The following is a 16,968-nucleotide window of genomic DNA, read 5'->3' on the forward strand; positions in this document are numbered from 1 at the left end:
GTAGCCAATCAATTAATCATGTAATAAAGGCTCCAGTAATTACTTCACGGAGGCTTTCCCTTGCTGACGGCCTGCTTGGGTTTTTTTAAAGTGGTCCTTGGTGCCTTGTTGTGGCTTCAAATCTGTTTTTTTTTCTTGGGGAGTTGGAGGTTTCCCACTTTAGTGTGCTCTTTGGCTCTGTTTCAATATTTGCACACTTCCTTTCTGGCGCTTTCAAATACCCTCTTTTTAAAAAAGAAAACATATGCTTTTTAAGGGGGCTTTTTAAGCAGTAAGGCAGACTGGAAAACCTTTGAAACCAATACATTTAAACCAACCCCCAGCCCTCTCCCCCCACCCTGTGAAACGCCACTCGGGAGGTGGGCTGTTGGGCCGAGACCCCGCGGGGGGGGTCCTCCCTCGCAGGGCTGTTGTGAACCAAAGTAGGAACGAGGAGAGCCCCAAACTCTTCAAAATCAGAAGAAGAAGAAGGCTTCCCAGTCCTGCCCTTCCTGGCAGGGACCCCCGTCCCCCTCCCTCACAGGGCTGTTGTGCGGAGGCAGCGGGGGGGGAGGTCGGAGGGGGGAGGAGGAGGAGGAGGATGGGACAGTCCGCCCTCACAGGGCTGTCCCATACTCCTCCCTGCCCCCCCCCCGCTGCTTCCTCACAACAGCCCTGTGAGGGGGGACTGTCCCATTCTCCTCTTCCTCCCCCTTCCTTCCTTCACCCCCCCCGCTGCCTCCTCACAACAGCCGAGGGGGGGGGAAGGCAGGAGGGGGGAGGAAGAGGAGGAGGAGGAGGAGGGGACAGTCCCCCCTCACAGGGCTGTTGTGAGGAGGCAGCCGGGGGGGGGGGAAATGCCAGAGGGGGGGAGGGGGGGAGCATTACCCTCTTTCCGGGGTTCCTCCCTCTCCGCAGCTGTGGTGAGGAGAGGGAGGCCGAGGGGTTGCTGAGGAAGAGGAGGATGATAGGGAGGATGATGGGGAGGATGATGGCAGCCGGAGGAGGGCGAGGAGTTTCGTTGTCTCTCTCCCTCCCTCTCTCTCTGTCTTCTCCCTCAGGGGAGCGACCAGCCATGGTGGGGGTGGGGTGGGGGGGTGCTGGGAGTTGAGGCGAGGCGAGGGCAAGGCCTGTCCCTGCCCCCCCTTTCTCTCCGCCATCTCCAGCCCCGCCCTCGGGGCTCCTCCTCCCTCCCTCCCTCCCTCCCGCCCGCCTCCTTCGGCCGCTTCTCCCCCCCCCCTTCCCGCCCAGGCTCTCCCTCCACGGCGGCGGCGGCGGCGGCGACGAAGGCGAGGCGCCCTTTCCTTTCCCTTCTTCTTCCCGCCGGCCGGCCGACCATGGACCCGGCGAGGCTTTGCACCGGCCCGGCCGCCTCGGATCCCTTCTGGGTGAGCCCCCCCCCCCCGAGAAAATATGGGTGTAATATGGGTGTAATATGGGGGGTGTGTGTGTGTGTGTGTGTTTGGGGCTTCTTGGGGGGGGCTCCTCCGGGCCCAAGTCGGGGGGAAACCGGGTCTTCCTTCGGGTTTGGGCTTTTTTTGTTGTTGTTTTTGTTTAAAGCCCCCCCCCGGGGGGGGGAAGGGAAGCTGCCTAAAGGGGGCAGAGCCAGAGCGGGGAGGTTGGTGGTGGTGGTGGTGGGGAAACACTACAAGGCCTATCATCCCCAGCCGGCCGCAGGGTTCACAGAGGAACACCGCGCATGCTCCTCTTGGGAGGGAGCAAAAATTTTGGGGAAACGTGCTTTTGGTTTTAGGACTACAAAGCCCAACATCCCCAGCCCGCCACAGGGTTTAAACATTAGTTTTTGTTTTTTTTTAAAGGAAAACAGCACAAGCCTTCCTTTGGATAGGACACAGCAGGGGAAACGGTCCTTTTTTTGGGGGGGGGAACTACACCTTCCAGAACCTCCAGCCAGCTGGGTGGGGATTCTGGGTGTTATAGTCCCCCCACCTACCCCCCCAAAACAGGAAGGTTTTCAAAAGCATGGTGCCAACCACTGGCATTTCCAAGCTTCCTTCTTTGGGACCTGGACCGGTCCCACCCTGGAGAGGATGCCCTTCATTTAATTTCTGTTTTATTATAAAAATGCTCTGGGGTGGTGGCATTAGTTTTTTTTTAATTAAGGCCGCTTTGTGAAAGGGTGCAGAATGACAAAAAAGGGTGTCAAAAGGTGTGGGTTGGAGCAGGGCCCCCAAGGGCAGAACAGGGACGATGTTGGAGGTGGATGTTAAATTTGATACAGTAATTGGGTAAATTGGGGACAGAAGGAAGGCTGTGGGACTCCCTGCCACTAGATGTGGCGAGGGCTGCCAACCTAGGGGATTAGACAGATTCTAGGCAGCATCGCCTGTATTGGAAGCAGCCATTTAATCCTGTTTTAGGGGGTGCCAGACCATGGGAAAGTTACTTTTTTTAACTACAATTCCCAGAATCCCAACGGCAAGGGGAGTCTGGGGGCTGTAGTCCAACACCCACCCACCCACATTTCCAAGGGAAGCTTCTGGGGCACTCACATCTTCATCGTGGGCCTTCCCAGTATAGAGCATTGCTTTGTTTTTCATCCCTGTATAACCTGCATTTCCTCCCGAGAGTTCCCTCCTGACCAGGTGGATGCATGGCTGTCCTTCGCCTCTGGCCGTAATCACAACCGCCCTGTGCGGTAGGCCAAGTGGAGCTCAGACAGCCGGCTGAGCGTGGGAGCCGGTCTCACCTAACCCAGCAAGCCTTCCTCCTTCTTCTGAGTCATTGCGTTCCTCGTTTTGTTTCCCTGCACACTTTCATCCTAGCCGGTCACGGTGTGGGGATAATTTCTTTGTTTGCTTTCTCCCCGTGTTTGTTAGGAAGCAAATGCCCAAATTCTGTACTGAAAAGCCAGTTATGTAAGTCTGTTGAATAATGGAGAATTAAAGAATTACATCAGGGTGGCCTTTTCACTGCAATTAAGTTAATTCTGGAGTGAGGGCAAATATTTGCTTTTCCTTCTCACCTTCATTCCGAAGTGTTGCTGCATGCTTTCAGAGTTCAAAACTGGAACAAAGTGAAAAGGTTTACACTCCTCCTCCCCCACTCCCGCTCTGGTGCAAGCATATCGTCCTGCCCTAGAACATTCTGATTTCTTTGGATCCAGGATATGGAACCAAATTGGCCCCAAATCTTAGGAATTCTTTGCAAAACAGAAATAAAGAGAATCCTTTATTGTTCGTTTAATTATATATATATATATTTTAAATGGTTCTGTCTTTAACTCAGACTGGTTGGCTTGCAGTTGCTCTTATGCGCAATCCCTGGTTGATCCTGGAAAACTGGGCTTGGTGGTTTTCTGTTCCCTGGGTGAAGAGGCCACAAGCTGGGGTGTGTGTGTGTGGGCAGGGAAGGGAGTCCTTGTGCCACCTTAAACATGTAAATTGACTGAAACACTTTGCAGAATTTAAAAAACTTGAACCTGTTTTTGTATGTCACCTCCCTACTTTTTTTTTAAAAAAAGAGTCATTTCCTGGATGCTCCTACTGTGGTGAAAGGTGAGAGTGGCCCTTGTTGCCTGCTGATCTCATCTCTCTCCCAGCATCATATGCAAATATAATACAGTACTTGAGAGAGAATAATATAATGATAATTGTGTTCTGAATGATGGTGCTGACCCTTTCCAGGGTTTTCTAGGTAGAGAGCACTCAGAAGTACTTTCACCCTTTCCCTTCTTCTGGGGGTGCCCTGGGACTCTGCAGCGGGCCCAAGGCTACCTAGGCTGGCTCTTCTGGAGATGCACAGCGGGGAACCGAACTCACAACCATGGGCTCCACATCCAGAGACCTCAACCACTAGACTATCCAGTTGGTGGAGCTTTTCTTTCATTCCTGTGGTTTTTGTTGCTTCAGAGAAAGAAAGGGTGCTTTCTCTTTGTGTTTGGATTTTATTTCTGTGCACACAGGCCGGACCGATGCAGTCGCAGGCACACATCCCTGTGAACTCAAAAGCGGTGTGCTTTTTAGTGGGCATGTAGAGGCTAGCACTGTTAGTGAAGGTGACTTTGTCCAAATACGTGCTTGCAGTCAATGTGTTTAAAACTACCTGACTCTTTCCTAAGATTATTATTAATTTCTGCGTTTCCTGCTCCAGCCATGTGCAGGTGGGCACATGCCGGCATGTGGGAAGGTATGACTTCTGTGTGATGAAAGTGGCACAGCGCAATACGTTTTGCTTCTTTTCTCTTAAATGCTGAACGTTGGGAAAGCAGGATTCTCATCACACACACAGATACAAACCAGCGGGATTTGCTTTTTCTTCTTTGTAGCCTTACAGTTTTTAGTTTAAAAAAACTGCTAACCAATTTGTACCAGGAAAGATGCAATTTGTTAAATTTATGTGGGTTTTTTCCTTCGCCAAATTTTAAAAAGAATCTGGTTTGATTACTTGACCATCTACTCCAGTGGTTCTTAACCTTTTTGAAAGAAAAGCCCCCTTGAGCCATTGAGGAAGTTATCATCGCCCCCCTCCCCGCAGTGATATATATTTATTTATTTATTTATTTATTTATTTATTTATTTATTTATTTATTTATTTATTTGAGACACTTAAATCCAATGACCTCTGAAAACAATATTAAATTCCAAGAAAATGAAATGCCCCCAAAAAAGTAACATGTAATGATTTAGTTGCAAGTGAATTTTAAGACGCAAAAAGAAATATAAAAAGGGCATAAAAACAAATGCAGGAACTAAAAATTTCAAGACAAAAAGTCTGAAACTAAATTAAAATTGGAGGAAAATATATATTCATGCACACTGTAAAAAGGCTGCAGCCATCTTCACAGGTTTGGCTTGCTCCAGCGCCCCCCTACTGCCCCCCTTCTGCTCCAGCGCCCCCACGCCGCCCCTTTTCGTTCTACCGCCCCCCTGAAAAATGAAATCGCCCCCTGGGGGGCATTATCGCCCACGTTAAGAACCACTGATCTACTCCACTGTAATCTTCCATCAGGATATGCGTTGCTTTGAATGCTTCCATAACCAGAATTGTTTTATCAGAACAATCTTTCTGAGCAGAAGGCCTTACACTAATTCAGATGCACACTAATTCAGACGCAAAGTCAGTAAAACTTTGGGTCTGTGGCTCTCAGGCTGTGGAACTCCTTGCCAAATGATGATCTGTGTTGACCCCTCTTCTTGTTGTCTTTCTGCCTCCATTTAAAAAAAAAAATCAGGTGAACTATTAGCTGCTCACAGACCTTTGGAGACGAGAGGGCTTTGCATACCATCTGGTGTTGTGCTTCTTTATTCATGCATTCAAGTTGCTGTTAATTCAACAGGGTTAAAACAGGTTTAACTGTGTTAATGTTTCTGTGCTTGCTGCATGCGGTCAACTGGATCAGGGCCGTTTTAGGGATCAGGGCTGTATTAGGATTTCATGAGGGCTAAGCAGGTGCCTGTGCGGAAATAACACCCAGCTTCACGAGTAACATACCGTAATGATTCCTAGAGTGTGGTTTTCTCAAGGAAGACTTGATGAGGTTGGAAAGGCACGCCACCAAATTCCCAAAAAGATATTGACTGTAAAACATCATATCCTAGCAGCCCACCAACATGGAATTCAAATAATACAAGAGTCTGGCCGAGGGCAGCAAGCATGATTCCTGCATGACTGAAGATTTAGTTTTGTTTAAAAAACCCGAAACCTAATGTGCCATGCATGTCTGTGTCTAGAATCTGCTCTGTCTAGTTTCAAAATAAGTTGCCTTATCTTTCCTATTCCATTAAATTACGTAGTTGATTGAATCCCACACACACACACACACTCACCTCCGTCCACTCTTGTTCTTGGCTTTCTTCCTGTGTTGGAGAAGAAGGTCCCGGCCCCTGACTGTGCTTGAATTAAGTTGTGTTTTGGCTGCCTTAATAAAAAGGGCAATTACTGCTGCTGTTTTGCCAGTTATTCTAATAAGGGCAGAAAAGTGGCTAGCGCCGGCCGCAGTGTTCCTTTTTAAGGCCCAGTGCCACGTGGCTCAGATTTTCTTGATAGAAAGAGAACTTTCTCCAGAAACAAACTGTATTATCGTATGCTATATATACTGTACTGTGTTCCCATAGATTGCAGACTTGAGAGGTAAACAGATACCTGTTCTGTTGGTGTGAGGACAAGATGAATACCTCGGTAAATAAATGCACGGTCTTTTAAACCAAACATGGCCAACATGTTGTAAACTAATATCCACAGCTCCAGCCTGTAAGAATTCTGTATCCCTGAGACCAGTGTATTTGAGGCTGCTGTAAATAATTATTTTTAGCTTTTATTTACAGAAGGAAGGATTGCTGAATGGGAGAGACAATTTAATGATTCCAGCATCTTATCGTACCAATTTTTTAAGATCATAAAACACTTAATGTACCAGCTGTCTGTATTGGAAAAGGTTTTCACTGTTTGTGATTCTGGCCTTCTCTTTGCTCGTATCAGTTTCATTTTATGGAACTGTTTGCACGATTAATGCTACCAGGTAGAAATGTTCTCCAGCAGAAGTAGGGTCATTTTTGCCCTCACCTGGGCATCAGACCTCTTACCAACAGTGCATTTTTTGCTTGGTCATCATCCTTCCATGCACCAGGAACCTGGCTCAGAGAGATTTGCCTGGCTGCTTCTGGGCTTTCTCATTTTCCGATGACTCACACATACAACGTACACAGATCTAATCTATGTGTACAAGCCTTATTTTGGAACTTTCCTCCAGTGTGGGGAGGAAACTTGTGGATTCAGTGCACACAGGCCGGACCCATTCTGCTTATTTTGTAGGAGTTTGGTGAATAGCGATGGCACATAACATCAGCAAAACACAAACCTATTTTTCCTCCTTCCCTTTGAGAAAGTGTGCGATGCAAAATTCCCTCAACCCCACCTGGCTCATTAAAGAAAGGAAGCTATCCTGCCTTGATGAAGATCCGAACCCCGCCCTGAAAAGGTGACCCGTTTCATGCTAATCCAGCTGCAGGAACAGGTGGTACCTTTACTGGACCATTAAGAAAATAAAACACAAAAATTTAAAGCATTTGGCGGATGAAAATGAAACATACTTTTAATCTTATGTGACTCATTCTGAAGCAATCCATCCTTTTGAGATCTACATTTTGAGGAGAGGGGCTGAAATGCTGGATGTGTTTGTGTGGAATGACTCCCTACTTTCCAGTGGGGCTTGACATCACTTCAGGGTGTAACCTGTAGCTTCACACTCTGGCTGATCAACAGGAGAACTGGTAGTTCCTCTGTGCTTTTAGGTTGCTGGTCTGGCTCACTCTGGCTGAATATGGTTTGCAATTGGGGGGGGGGGGAGTTGCTTGAGCAGGGTGTTAGCTGCTTTTTATTCTTGTTGCTGTGGGGTCCCCCTGCGTACTGCCCAGCCCCTTGGCTTTGAGGTCAGGAAGTACCTTTGAGACGGAAGCTTATTGTCTCCGATTTCAGTCCAAAACGAGGATTTTGGTACCTCTTTAAAACAAGACACAGCACCATCACCCCCTTGATGGGTTTTAAAGCATATCAGGCCAAAAGCAAAATAAAAATGAAAGAAGACCAAAAAAAGTTGTGGCATCTTAAAGTCTAACTGCTCTACTTCACTGCAAGTTTTGTGGATCAAGTCCACTTAGACATGAAAGTGAGTTTACATGGCACATTATAATACATTTATACATGACCCCCAGTTTGTTTTAATTTTTTTTTAAGGTTGATCTTCTTTCCTGGGGTTAAGACTCGACTACACCACCATCCCTAGACCTTTTACTTCTTTCCTTCCCCAAGAGGGACTTCGCTTGGTGCCAGAAATAAAGTCACTTCGCAGAATTTCCGATGTGGGATCTGTAGTCAGAAAAGTAACTTTTCCAAGCCTTTGTCTGTCACCAAACCTTCTAAAAGTCTCACACTTTCTTTGACTTCAGTACGGTGGTTCATCATACATCTTTCCATGATAGTTTTCACTGGTGTTCCTCCTGGCTAACTATATGCTGATGCGCTTCTGAACTGTGCAGGCTCTTTCCACATTTGTAATGCCAAGGTTGAGTGGTATAAAAGTCAGGTAATGATAAGATTGCCAGGCGTCTGAGATAAGTGACCTGCTGTTAAGACAGCATAACAGCCTAACAGAAATAGATCTGGCTGAGTCGTATCAGATAATAATATTTGTTTAAGCTGCCAATGGAGCTGCAAAATACACACAGGGCTGGATCTCTAGCAGAAACGGACACTTGTCCGGTGTCTAAAATGCAGAATTCTTTTGACATTTTGATTTCCTAATCTTGCCAAACGATGTGATGTAACTCTGAGCCAGGTTTTTTTTTATGGTGGTGCTGTTCAAATTTAAGTTAAGGATAAGATTTTTTAAAAAGAAGAGGTTCTAGTAAGAAAACAATTATTTGTTTTTATGCTTTTCTGGGATGAGAGTCACAGATTAAGGGATGTTTTCGCTGCAAACCGACTATTGGAATTGCACCACCATATATGATGCAGAGCAGTTGAACTTGCTGCACAATAGCTCTTCATCACAGGGGTAGATGTAGTGTGTTTTAGCAAGGAGGGGGAGTGGTGGGCATATGGGTACAGCCGAGTCCGCAGAGTAAGCCAAGTTTTAGACTTGGCACTGAGTTCCAGTTCTGTTTACGATGTTTAGCCCTTCCTCCTTTCTGGTTGACCTTTCAAAAGTCACACACCGATGACATCCCTGCTTTTGCTCCCAGTAGATTCAGCGGGGGTCTGTTTGACTTGTTTTGAAAAGTCAACCATGTAAAAGAAGGAAATAAATCATGCGTATCTTACTTAGTTGCCCTTGGCTTGATTGGAAGGGGAAATACCACAAGTGTCCAAATATAGCACAAATGATGAAACTCAGGCTGCCGTACTTTGGGCATATCCTGAGAAGGCGGGATTCTCTGGAAAAGACAATGATGCTGGGAAAGGTGGAAGGCAGCAGGACAAGAGGAAGACCCAATGCGAGATGGATTGATTTCCTAAAAGAAGCCACAGGCCTTAGTCTACAAATGCTGAGCAAGGCTGTTAATCAGACCTTTTGAAGGTGTTCATTTATAGGTTGCTTTTATAGGTCACCATAAGGTGAAAGCAACTTGGGGGCACATAACAACAACAACAACAACAACAACAACAACAGTATAGCACTCACACTAGCTGATCGAACCCACCTTCTCTAAAACGGCCAACTTGTTTCTGAGAACAAAAGTTCCTTGACATCGTAATTATGCATGTCAAGCTCAGCTGCCCGTCACCTTGCTTTCTGGCTGCAGGAGGCCTAATTTTAATTTATGTCCCGTGTGGTCGTTTTCAGAGTGGGGGGGGGATTTACTCCTCTGATTCTATTTTCAGAGAAAAGTTAAGAGTTGGCAAAGGAAGCTCTCCCCCCCCCCCCCCGCCACTCTGCTACTGAAGAGGGTCAAAGTGGTGGTATGGAAACCACAATATCCCTCTATGGGGAGTGGGGGGGGGGGAAGGCAAGGAAGTCAGGGAAGAGCCCTTTTCCTGTCTCTTCCCTTTTCAAGGGAGAGCATCATCCCGAGAGGGTTTGTTTGCCCTCTTGAATGAGCTCCCCAGATTGAAAAGGCAGCTGCTTTTCTGGCAGGGCTCGAAATGGCATCCTATATTCAGCCACAGGGAAGGTGAAGCGAGGCCGCGCTGGGAGGGTCACACGAGGTCAGTCAGGGAAAACACAAGCCGTCAGGAGGGCTTGATCCGTCTCTGCCTCTTGGTGGCCTCCAATCCTGCGGGGCCAGGTTTTAGTCGGGCCGACCCCTTCTTTCTTTCAGTGTCCCCTTCCCGGCTGTAAGTCTTGATTGTGTAGATAATAAGGAGGCTCGGTGGGTCTGGAGGCGGTTTGCGGGCCTGGGTGCCCCCTGCCTTTCAGCGCTTCCCTCTGCAGGCTCGGGCTTCTCCCAGCTTCTCCTGCAACCGGGCTGTGCTTTTTTATATCCTGGGACCGCCCGGTGCTTCATTTCAGCTGCCGAATTGTGGGCAAGCAAACCAGCAATGCCTGAAGTCGATAAGACTTCTCAGGTGGCCAAGCTGTTCCAGTTACGGAATTTCCTCTTTTAATGAGAGACAGCCCTAATCTGGGAAGTCTTTTTTTTTTCTTTAAGAAGTGTTCTGTTGTTGTTTTTTTCTTCTCTCCCCCCCCCCCCCTGTTTGGGGTTTCTTCTTTTGACCAGAGGGTTAAGGAATATTTTTAATGACGGCAGGGAGAAACCAGATACTCAGTGGAACAAGACATCCTTTTAAAAACGGACGGAGCAAAAGCTGTTTTGTTCCATTGAATTCTCCAGCTCCATTTCATTTGCAATCTAGTTTTCTGTCAGTCAGGAGGAGCCTGTAGTGAGATACAAAAATGAGGGCAGGGGGGAGAGAGAGATAAGTTGTAATAGCAAAATGCAATTACGTGTGTCATGAGAAAAGACCAATAACTCCAAAGAAGTAGAAACATTTCAAGAAAAGAAAGGAGAGGGGGGAAGGAAAAGAAAAGCATAACACTACTTCATCACAGCTCTTTCTTTTTCACCATTGGCACGTCTTTGGAGAGAGAAAAGTATTTGCAGGCTGATGGGAGGGTGACGAAGAGGGGAGCCAATCCATAGCTGCTGGTGCCTTGCGATTTTGGGGTGCATTCACAGCCCCCTCAAAGTTTGAATTCCTAGCTGCCACTGGGGGCCAGCTTAGCTTCATGTGGATGGGAGTTTCACAGCCTGGGAAAAGCTACTGCAGAAGGCCCTCTCCTCTTTGGGATCCTCTCCAGGCCTGTCTGTGCTCAGAGGGGCATTTATGAGGGCATGCGGTTCTTGAGATAGGCTGGAGCTGAGCGGGAAGTCAGAGCCAGCCCTTGGAATGAGCGTGGGAAAATTTGTGGGTGAGAGAAATCATCTCCTGAGTGTTGATTTTCTTTTGGGAACCTTCCCTGGGATTAGGTTACAGTAATTAGAAGAAAAGTCCATCTTCTTGTTCTCGTCATCATCCTTCTTGGTGCTGGTCCTGAACCAGGGAGAGCTCTTTAAACTTTTGTTTTGCCAAGAAAAGAGCTTTCCCTGTTGCCCACCTCCTGCTTTCATTAAAAATAGCCATTAATCACCGTCATAGGGTATTGGAAGGGGCGACCAGGAGAGCTGAACTAATTGCATTAATGGCATTTCTGGCAAGGTGGTGCAGAACTGGCCACCATGTCCGGCCAAGCGCCAAAACTTTGGGGATGTCACCTCGGAAACGATCTCCTTGGCCGCCTGCTGAAATGAAGCGGGCCATGGGCTTTATCTCCATGGTCTCCCTTGGAGTAAATGCAAAAGAGAGATTTCAGGAGCTTCTCCAAGTTTGCTAGGGGAGCAACTCCCCTCGGCCAGATCCTTAGAGCAAGGAAAACGTTGACCGAGCGTGGTGCGCTTTGTCATATGGCCGCTGAACTGAGTCAGCTGAAATCTAGACATACATAACCTCTCTGACTCATCCACCAACCCAGTAACAGCTCACGTGCTTTTCCAAATGCAAAGCAACCTCTGAGGCCACGGCACAGAGATGCAAACATTTATGCATCCTTACGAATTCTGCGATCCTCCCGTCGGAATTCCGGGAGCTGAGGATTTGTCTGGGCCTTGGTGTCACGCAAGGCTGTCCCTCCAGATGGCCGGCAGGAAACGTTTGTGGAGCGGATTGGGTGGTGCTAATTGTTTTAAGCCCCGCATGACTAAGAAGGAGCTGCGGACTTGTGAAAACATTCCTGGGTCCCTCGCCTTGGCAGACTGACTTGTGAGCGAGGTTGTGAACTCCGGGCCGGCTAAATCCAGATAGGCAGGAAAGCCACGACCCACATGGGGGCTCAGCTTGAGCATCCTTTTAACAATACAGTCAGTGAACTTGTTTGGCCCTGTTTGTCTGGCCTCGTGTTAATAACACAGAGCAGCAGGAAGCCTGTAAAGAAAAACTTTGCTTTGCCACGTTTATCAGCCTTGAACAGATGCTACTGCTTTGTTTTGAAAATGTCAGAAATTTGATTTTTTTTCTCTCTCTCTTCAGAAGGAACTCCCAAGCATCAAAAGGTATATAGTGCAATAATCACACCTTGAAGACGAACTGCTATATTTTAATGTAATACAGTATTCTACTTGGGAAACTGCTATTTCATCCAACATCTCCATCTGTTTCTGTATGTCTGATGAAGTGGACGGGTCCTTGAAAACTTACATTAAAATATGGTAGTTAGTCTTTAAGGTGCCCCCTGTGTTCCTCTTTTTAAAAATTATTTTGTTTCCCTTTGCTTCTTTGCCTGTTGTGCTTGCACAAACGAACAGGGCTACTTCTTCTAAAACAATGTAACATTGTTACTGGATCAGGAAATGGTGTTCATCTAAATACAGACAGAACTACTGTATGTAAATAAAAGCAATGAAAAAAGTAACAAGTGGTGTGCAAGAGCTGGGGGAACGTTCAAATACCAGCAGTAGGTGAAATGTGGCACTCACCGTGAAAGCTTAGGACAGAGAGAATAGGAGCCCAGCCTCTTGCTCACCTGCCCCCCCCCCCAGAATGAAAAGAGAGCCGGCTGGACGTGAGACCCGCATCCTGAATGATCCCTTGACCGCAGGTGTCGTTACGGACCTGTCTGGTCTTCGCCGTTGACTTCTTGGGTCTTCCTCGGTCTTCACCCGTTCCTTGTTGGGTTTTTTAAAGGACTGGAATTTAACGTGGTACACGGAGAACCCGGATTTCACCCCGTGCTTTCAGAACACCGTCCTCGTCTGGATCCCTTGCATTTACCTCTGGGCTTGCTTCCCGTTCTACTTTGTGTCCCTCCGCAACCGCAACAAGGGCTACATCCAGATGTCACACCTCAACAAAGCCAAAACAGTAAGTGGAGCTGCTAGCCCTTCCCTTCCCCCCCCCCAGGCATTCCTTGTTTTGGCTGCTACAGCTGAACATGGCTGCCCCCCCCTTTGAAGTCTGTGTATTGTGCGAGTGTCAGAGTGACCGTGATGTAGCGGTGGATCGGCTGTCTGATCACCAATATACTATGGGTGCAAGAAATACATGAATAGCCGTTGTGGTGTTATTTTGCTTTTTTGAACAGGCTGGGCACTCCTATAGTAATTGTATGTGTGTGTGTGTGTGTGTGTGTGTGTGTGTGTTTAAAATCCCCTTTCTTTGTATTTTAGGCCATCGGCTTCTTACTATGGATAGTCTGCTGGGCAGACCTTTTCTACTCTTTCTGGGAAAGAAGTCGCCATATTTTCCAACCTCCAGTTTTCTTAATTAGCCCTACACTTTTGGGTATAACCATGGTAAGTGAAAGCAGTTTGGATTCTGTGCTCCTGCTCTGTGATTCTGTTTCGCTCTGTGAATCTTATCTGAATAGCGCTGTGCCATCTATACGGTAGAACAACGGGAATGGCCTGGATCCGGCCCTTGCCTCTGTACGGTGGCTAAAGTGGGGTCTCTTCGAAGACCTATTTATTATATGCGCATCTGCATGATGTGTGACTTTGTGGCACCAGCTTTTTGCTTCTCCATCGCAACATGAATAGATGTGATTCCAGCCTGACTTCTGATCAGATTCAAGTGGGATCATCTTTTTTTTCTTTATGTCTTAAAATATTCCCATCCAGGATGGGATGTCCTGGATTATCACTGAAATAACTAAAAGAAAAAAACCCACCAACCCTTCTAAACCAGTGTAAGGTGCAGAGCTGAAGCAAGATAAAACCTTGAGTCCAACAGGTTGAAAACCCAGCCATGGTTTCTCAAGGCCTGGATCTAACTATCTGCTGGAAGAAGTCCGCCTCGATGGCAGTCAGGGCAAGTGGGGTGGGGTTCCCCAGGGGAAGGGCTGCCGCCAAGAGAGCCCCTCAACCGCCCCGTGGGGTCGCCTGCTCTCTTATTTCACCTGTCATCCCTGACTCTGAAAATGGTAACTGACTGCCCCCCCCCCTTTTTTGGTTTTTCCATCCGCAGCTGCTTGCCACTTTTTTGATACAGTACGAGAGGATAAAAGGAGTCCAGTCTTCCGGAGTGATGTTGCTTTTCTGGCTTATCGCGCTCCTGTGCGCTGCCGTACCTTTTAGGTCAAAAATCATGCACGCCTCAAGCACGGTAAGCAGATCTCCTTTGAGGTAAGTGGAGAAAACTCCTGGAATTGCAGAAGGCCGCCCGCCGGGCTTAATCATTGAGCTTGTTGTCCTCCTGGAGCATCAGGAACCTGAGCAGTTAATGGCCCGTTAAATCCTCCCTCTTCTGAGGCTTTAAAAGGCCCTAAATTGTGCTTGTTTGGTTTGGTCTGAAGCTTTCTTCAAAGCCTGGCCGATCTTGCCAAAGAGCTATCAAAGCAGCCTGGCCAGCCTTTTGAAACTGTCGTCCAGAGATACCACCCAAGAACAAAGCTGCAAGTGGTCACCGGGGAAGCAGCTTGCGAAAGGTTTAGATGTTTTTTTCCTCCCTTGATAATCTCACAGAGTCATAATGAAGTTGGGAGGGGACTATAAAAAAGGCCGCCGAGTCCAAACCCCCTGCTCCAGGCAGGAATCCAAATCAGAGCACATCTGCAGGGGGGGGGGTGGTCTGAATTTCTCTTGATGTGGGAACACTCACCACCTCCTGAGGTCACTAATTCACAGAGAAGTTCCTGGATTTCCATTCACACATCATCTCCTTATCGTCCTAGGCTGTCACAGGACCCCGTGCGCCTTAAATTCCTCACTCAGAACCATTCTTTGGGGCACATGTCCTAAAGCCATAAAAGGAACCCTGGATCAGAACGCAGGCCTGTCTGGTCCAGACTTGGTTTTGCACCCTGACCCACTGGAAGTCTGCGTGGAGCTCCCGTGGGCAGGCCACGGTGCCAGAGAGCGTACACGAATCGCCCTTTCCCCCATACTCGAGAAAACCCACTTGTTTGCCTTCCATTGACCTTTCTCTGTGAATTCGTCTGCACTGGTTGCCATTGAAACGTCTTAAGGCTCCAAGTTCATAACCTAAGCACGGCATGAAGAGCTCCTTCCTAGTATTGCCTAGTTTTAATGCCGACTGCATTATTAAGCTTATTAGAGGAAGGAAACACACTCTGTGGGTTCAGCATAACCCTTCCCTGGACAGTACCCTCCCCCCAAAAAAGGGAAGGAAAGAGTCCAAAAATGGATTCAATATGTCTGAGAGGCAAATCCAGTCATTCTCTTGAGGTTGCATTCTTGGGTATCCTTGTAGTTTGGGAGTTTTGCCTCACTCTCTAACTCTCTTTTTTTTTTTAAAGTGGCTCTTGTCTCGCTACCCACACCATGCATTTTTTTCCCCTCTAGCCTGCAGGAGTCGATGTGTTTCGCTACATTACCTTCTACGTCTACTTCTCTTTGGTGCTAACTCAGCTTATATTGGCCTGCTTCCCAGAACGCCCGCCTTTATTTTCAGAAACCGTTCATGACCATGTAAGTAATCAGTTGTGACCGAGGCCATGGAAGGGGGCTTTTATCAGTGACCTTGGAGGACGTATGGTAGCTGTTTAGGAGGCAAACAGGAGCAACATATATGCAGGATTGGGGATTTCTGCGCTTTTCTCCTGAAATTCACAGTGCCTGAGAATTTTAGTTAAAAAAAAACGCAAACCATACGCCTCTAGTAAATAGTTTCGGACAGTTTTGCTGCTTGTGAGGAGCTCCAGGAGACAGAAGATGTCTTTGTTCCCCATTCTTAGTGTTTCCAGAAAGCAGTAGGAGTTTGGGCTGAAATACAAGTGGTGCCTCCTCTTTTCCCCGATGTTTTCCTGTTCCTAGAAAGGTCGCAGTGTGGAAGGGTCATGTCTGTGCGTGAGGCAGACGAGAATCAGAAGGTGGTCTTCGCACTCAGTAGGAGAAGCTGCGGGAAGAGACACACGAGGGGAGGGTTTTTGGGTGGGCCCAGTTTTTGTTTGTTTGTATATACATTGTCTCTCTGTTGGTTGAAAGGCCGACTTTTTTCTATGTCTTTGTAATGCAGTGATGCACCTATGCTGGGGTACCCTCCTTTTTTTTTTTTTTTAAGGATGCTGCTCCTCTGCTTCATGCCATGAGTCAGTTTTGACAGTTGTAATTCAGCCCCCAGTTACGCCCTTTGTAAAGTGTTGTTATTTTTAAAATGCGATGCACCCCACCTGAAGTGGCTGATGTTATAACGGCTTAGTTATAATGCCAGCGGTATCTTTTCTAAACAAGAGACAGTAGAGAAACTGGCTAGATGAATTGTTGGCATAATGGGGGGTCAGTCCCGTGTTTCGTTAACTTGTGGCTTCCCCCATTCAGACAAAACAGGAAGCTGTCACAAAGAGAGGACTTCCTGGTTGTGGCTACCCTCACTGGTCAGGATAAGATCTTGTTGTTTGAATGGGATCGGCGAAGTGTGACTTCGTCTCTTGGCTGAGCAGCCAGTGGTGGGCACAGATTCCTCTCGGTGATCAAAATGTGACTTGCCCACTAAATCAGGATGGAAAGTTGATAAAGGAAAGGTGGAAAGAGAGGAGGAGGAGGAGGAGGAGGAGGAGGTGTGAGAACCTGCCGGGTCACTTTGCTTTTTATTCCGTCCTTAAAACATGCTGATAGATTCCGGTGCTTTTGGACTGCAACTCCCGGAAACCCTGGCCAGCATTGCTGGTGAAGGCTTCTGGGAGTTGCCGTCCCAAGAACTCCCGAGTTACCCAAGTTGTGGGACACACACACACACCCCCACGGGAGAGATTTCTGCCTTTTAATGGGAGAGATTTCCGCCGGTGCCCTTGAACAGACACAAAACTGAAATCTTTCTTCCCACTTGCCTTTCTGCTTCCCAGCATCAGTTTTTGGAACAGCTGCCTTTTAAACACCATTGCTGTATGGTGTCATTACCTTTTTTTTTTTTTTTTTTTGGAGGGGGATTTCCTTACTGATCTGTTTTGTATTATCACCGGGAGCAGTTTTAGGATGTATTTTAATGGGGAAAAAAACTTGATCAGTTGCTGGAAATACTTGATGGCTTGTATCCTTCATG

The 16,968-nt window shown here is 47.4% G+C and overlaps 1 protein-coding gene across 2 annotated transcripts in view; it reads left to right on the forward strand.

Moving 5' to 3' along the window:
* Positions 1 to 1,216: 1,216 nt before the first annotated feature.
* LOC110087057 (ATP binding cassette subfamily C member 1 (ABCC1 blood group)) overlaps positions 1,217 to 16,968 on the forward strand; it is a 43,329-nt gene continuing 27,577 nt past the window's right edge. Inside the window, exons 1-5 of one of the 2 annotated variants that reach the window (XM_072982813.2) lie at positions 1,217 to 1,367; positions 12,658 to 12,834; positions 13,140 to 13,265; positions 13,936 to 14,073; positions 15,273 to 15,398. In XM_072982813.2, coding sequence (XP_072838914.2) covers positions 1,317 to 1,367; positions 12,658 to 12,834; positions 13,140 to 13,265; positions 13,936 to 14,073; positions 15,273 to 15,398 — 618 coding nt within the window. In that variant the 5' untranslated portion in view covers positions 1,217 to 1,316. The remainder of the gene's footprint in view (positions 1,368 to 12,657; positions 12,835 to 13,139; positions 13,266 to 13,935; positions 14,074 to 15,272; positions 15,399 to 16,968) is intronic. The other variant, XR_013539128.1, reaches the window with a different exon arrangement.

The sequence above is a fragment of the Pogona vitticeps genome, chromosome 13 (genome assembly GCF_051106095.1).
Source record: "Pogona vitticeps strain Pit_001003342236 chromosome 13, PviZW2.1, whole genome shotgun sequence".
NCBI lineage: Eukaryota > Metazoa > Chordata > Lepidosauria > Squamata > Agamidae > Pogona > Pogona vitticeps.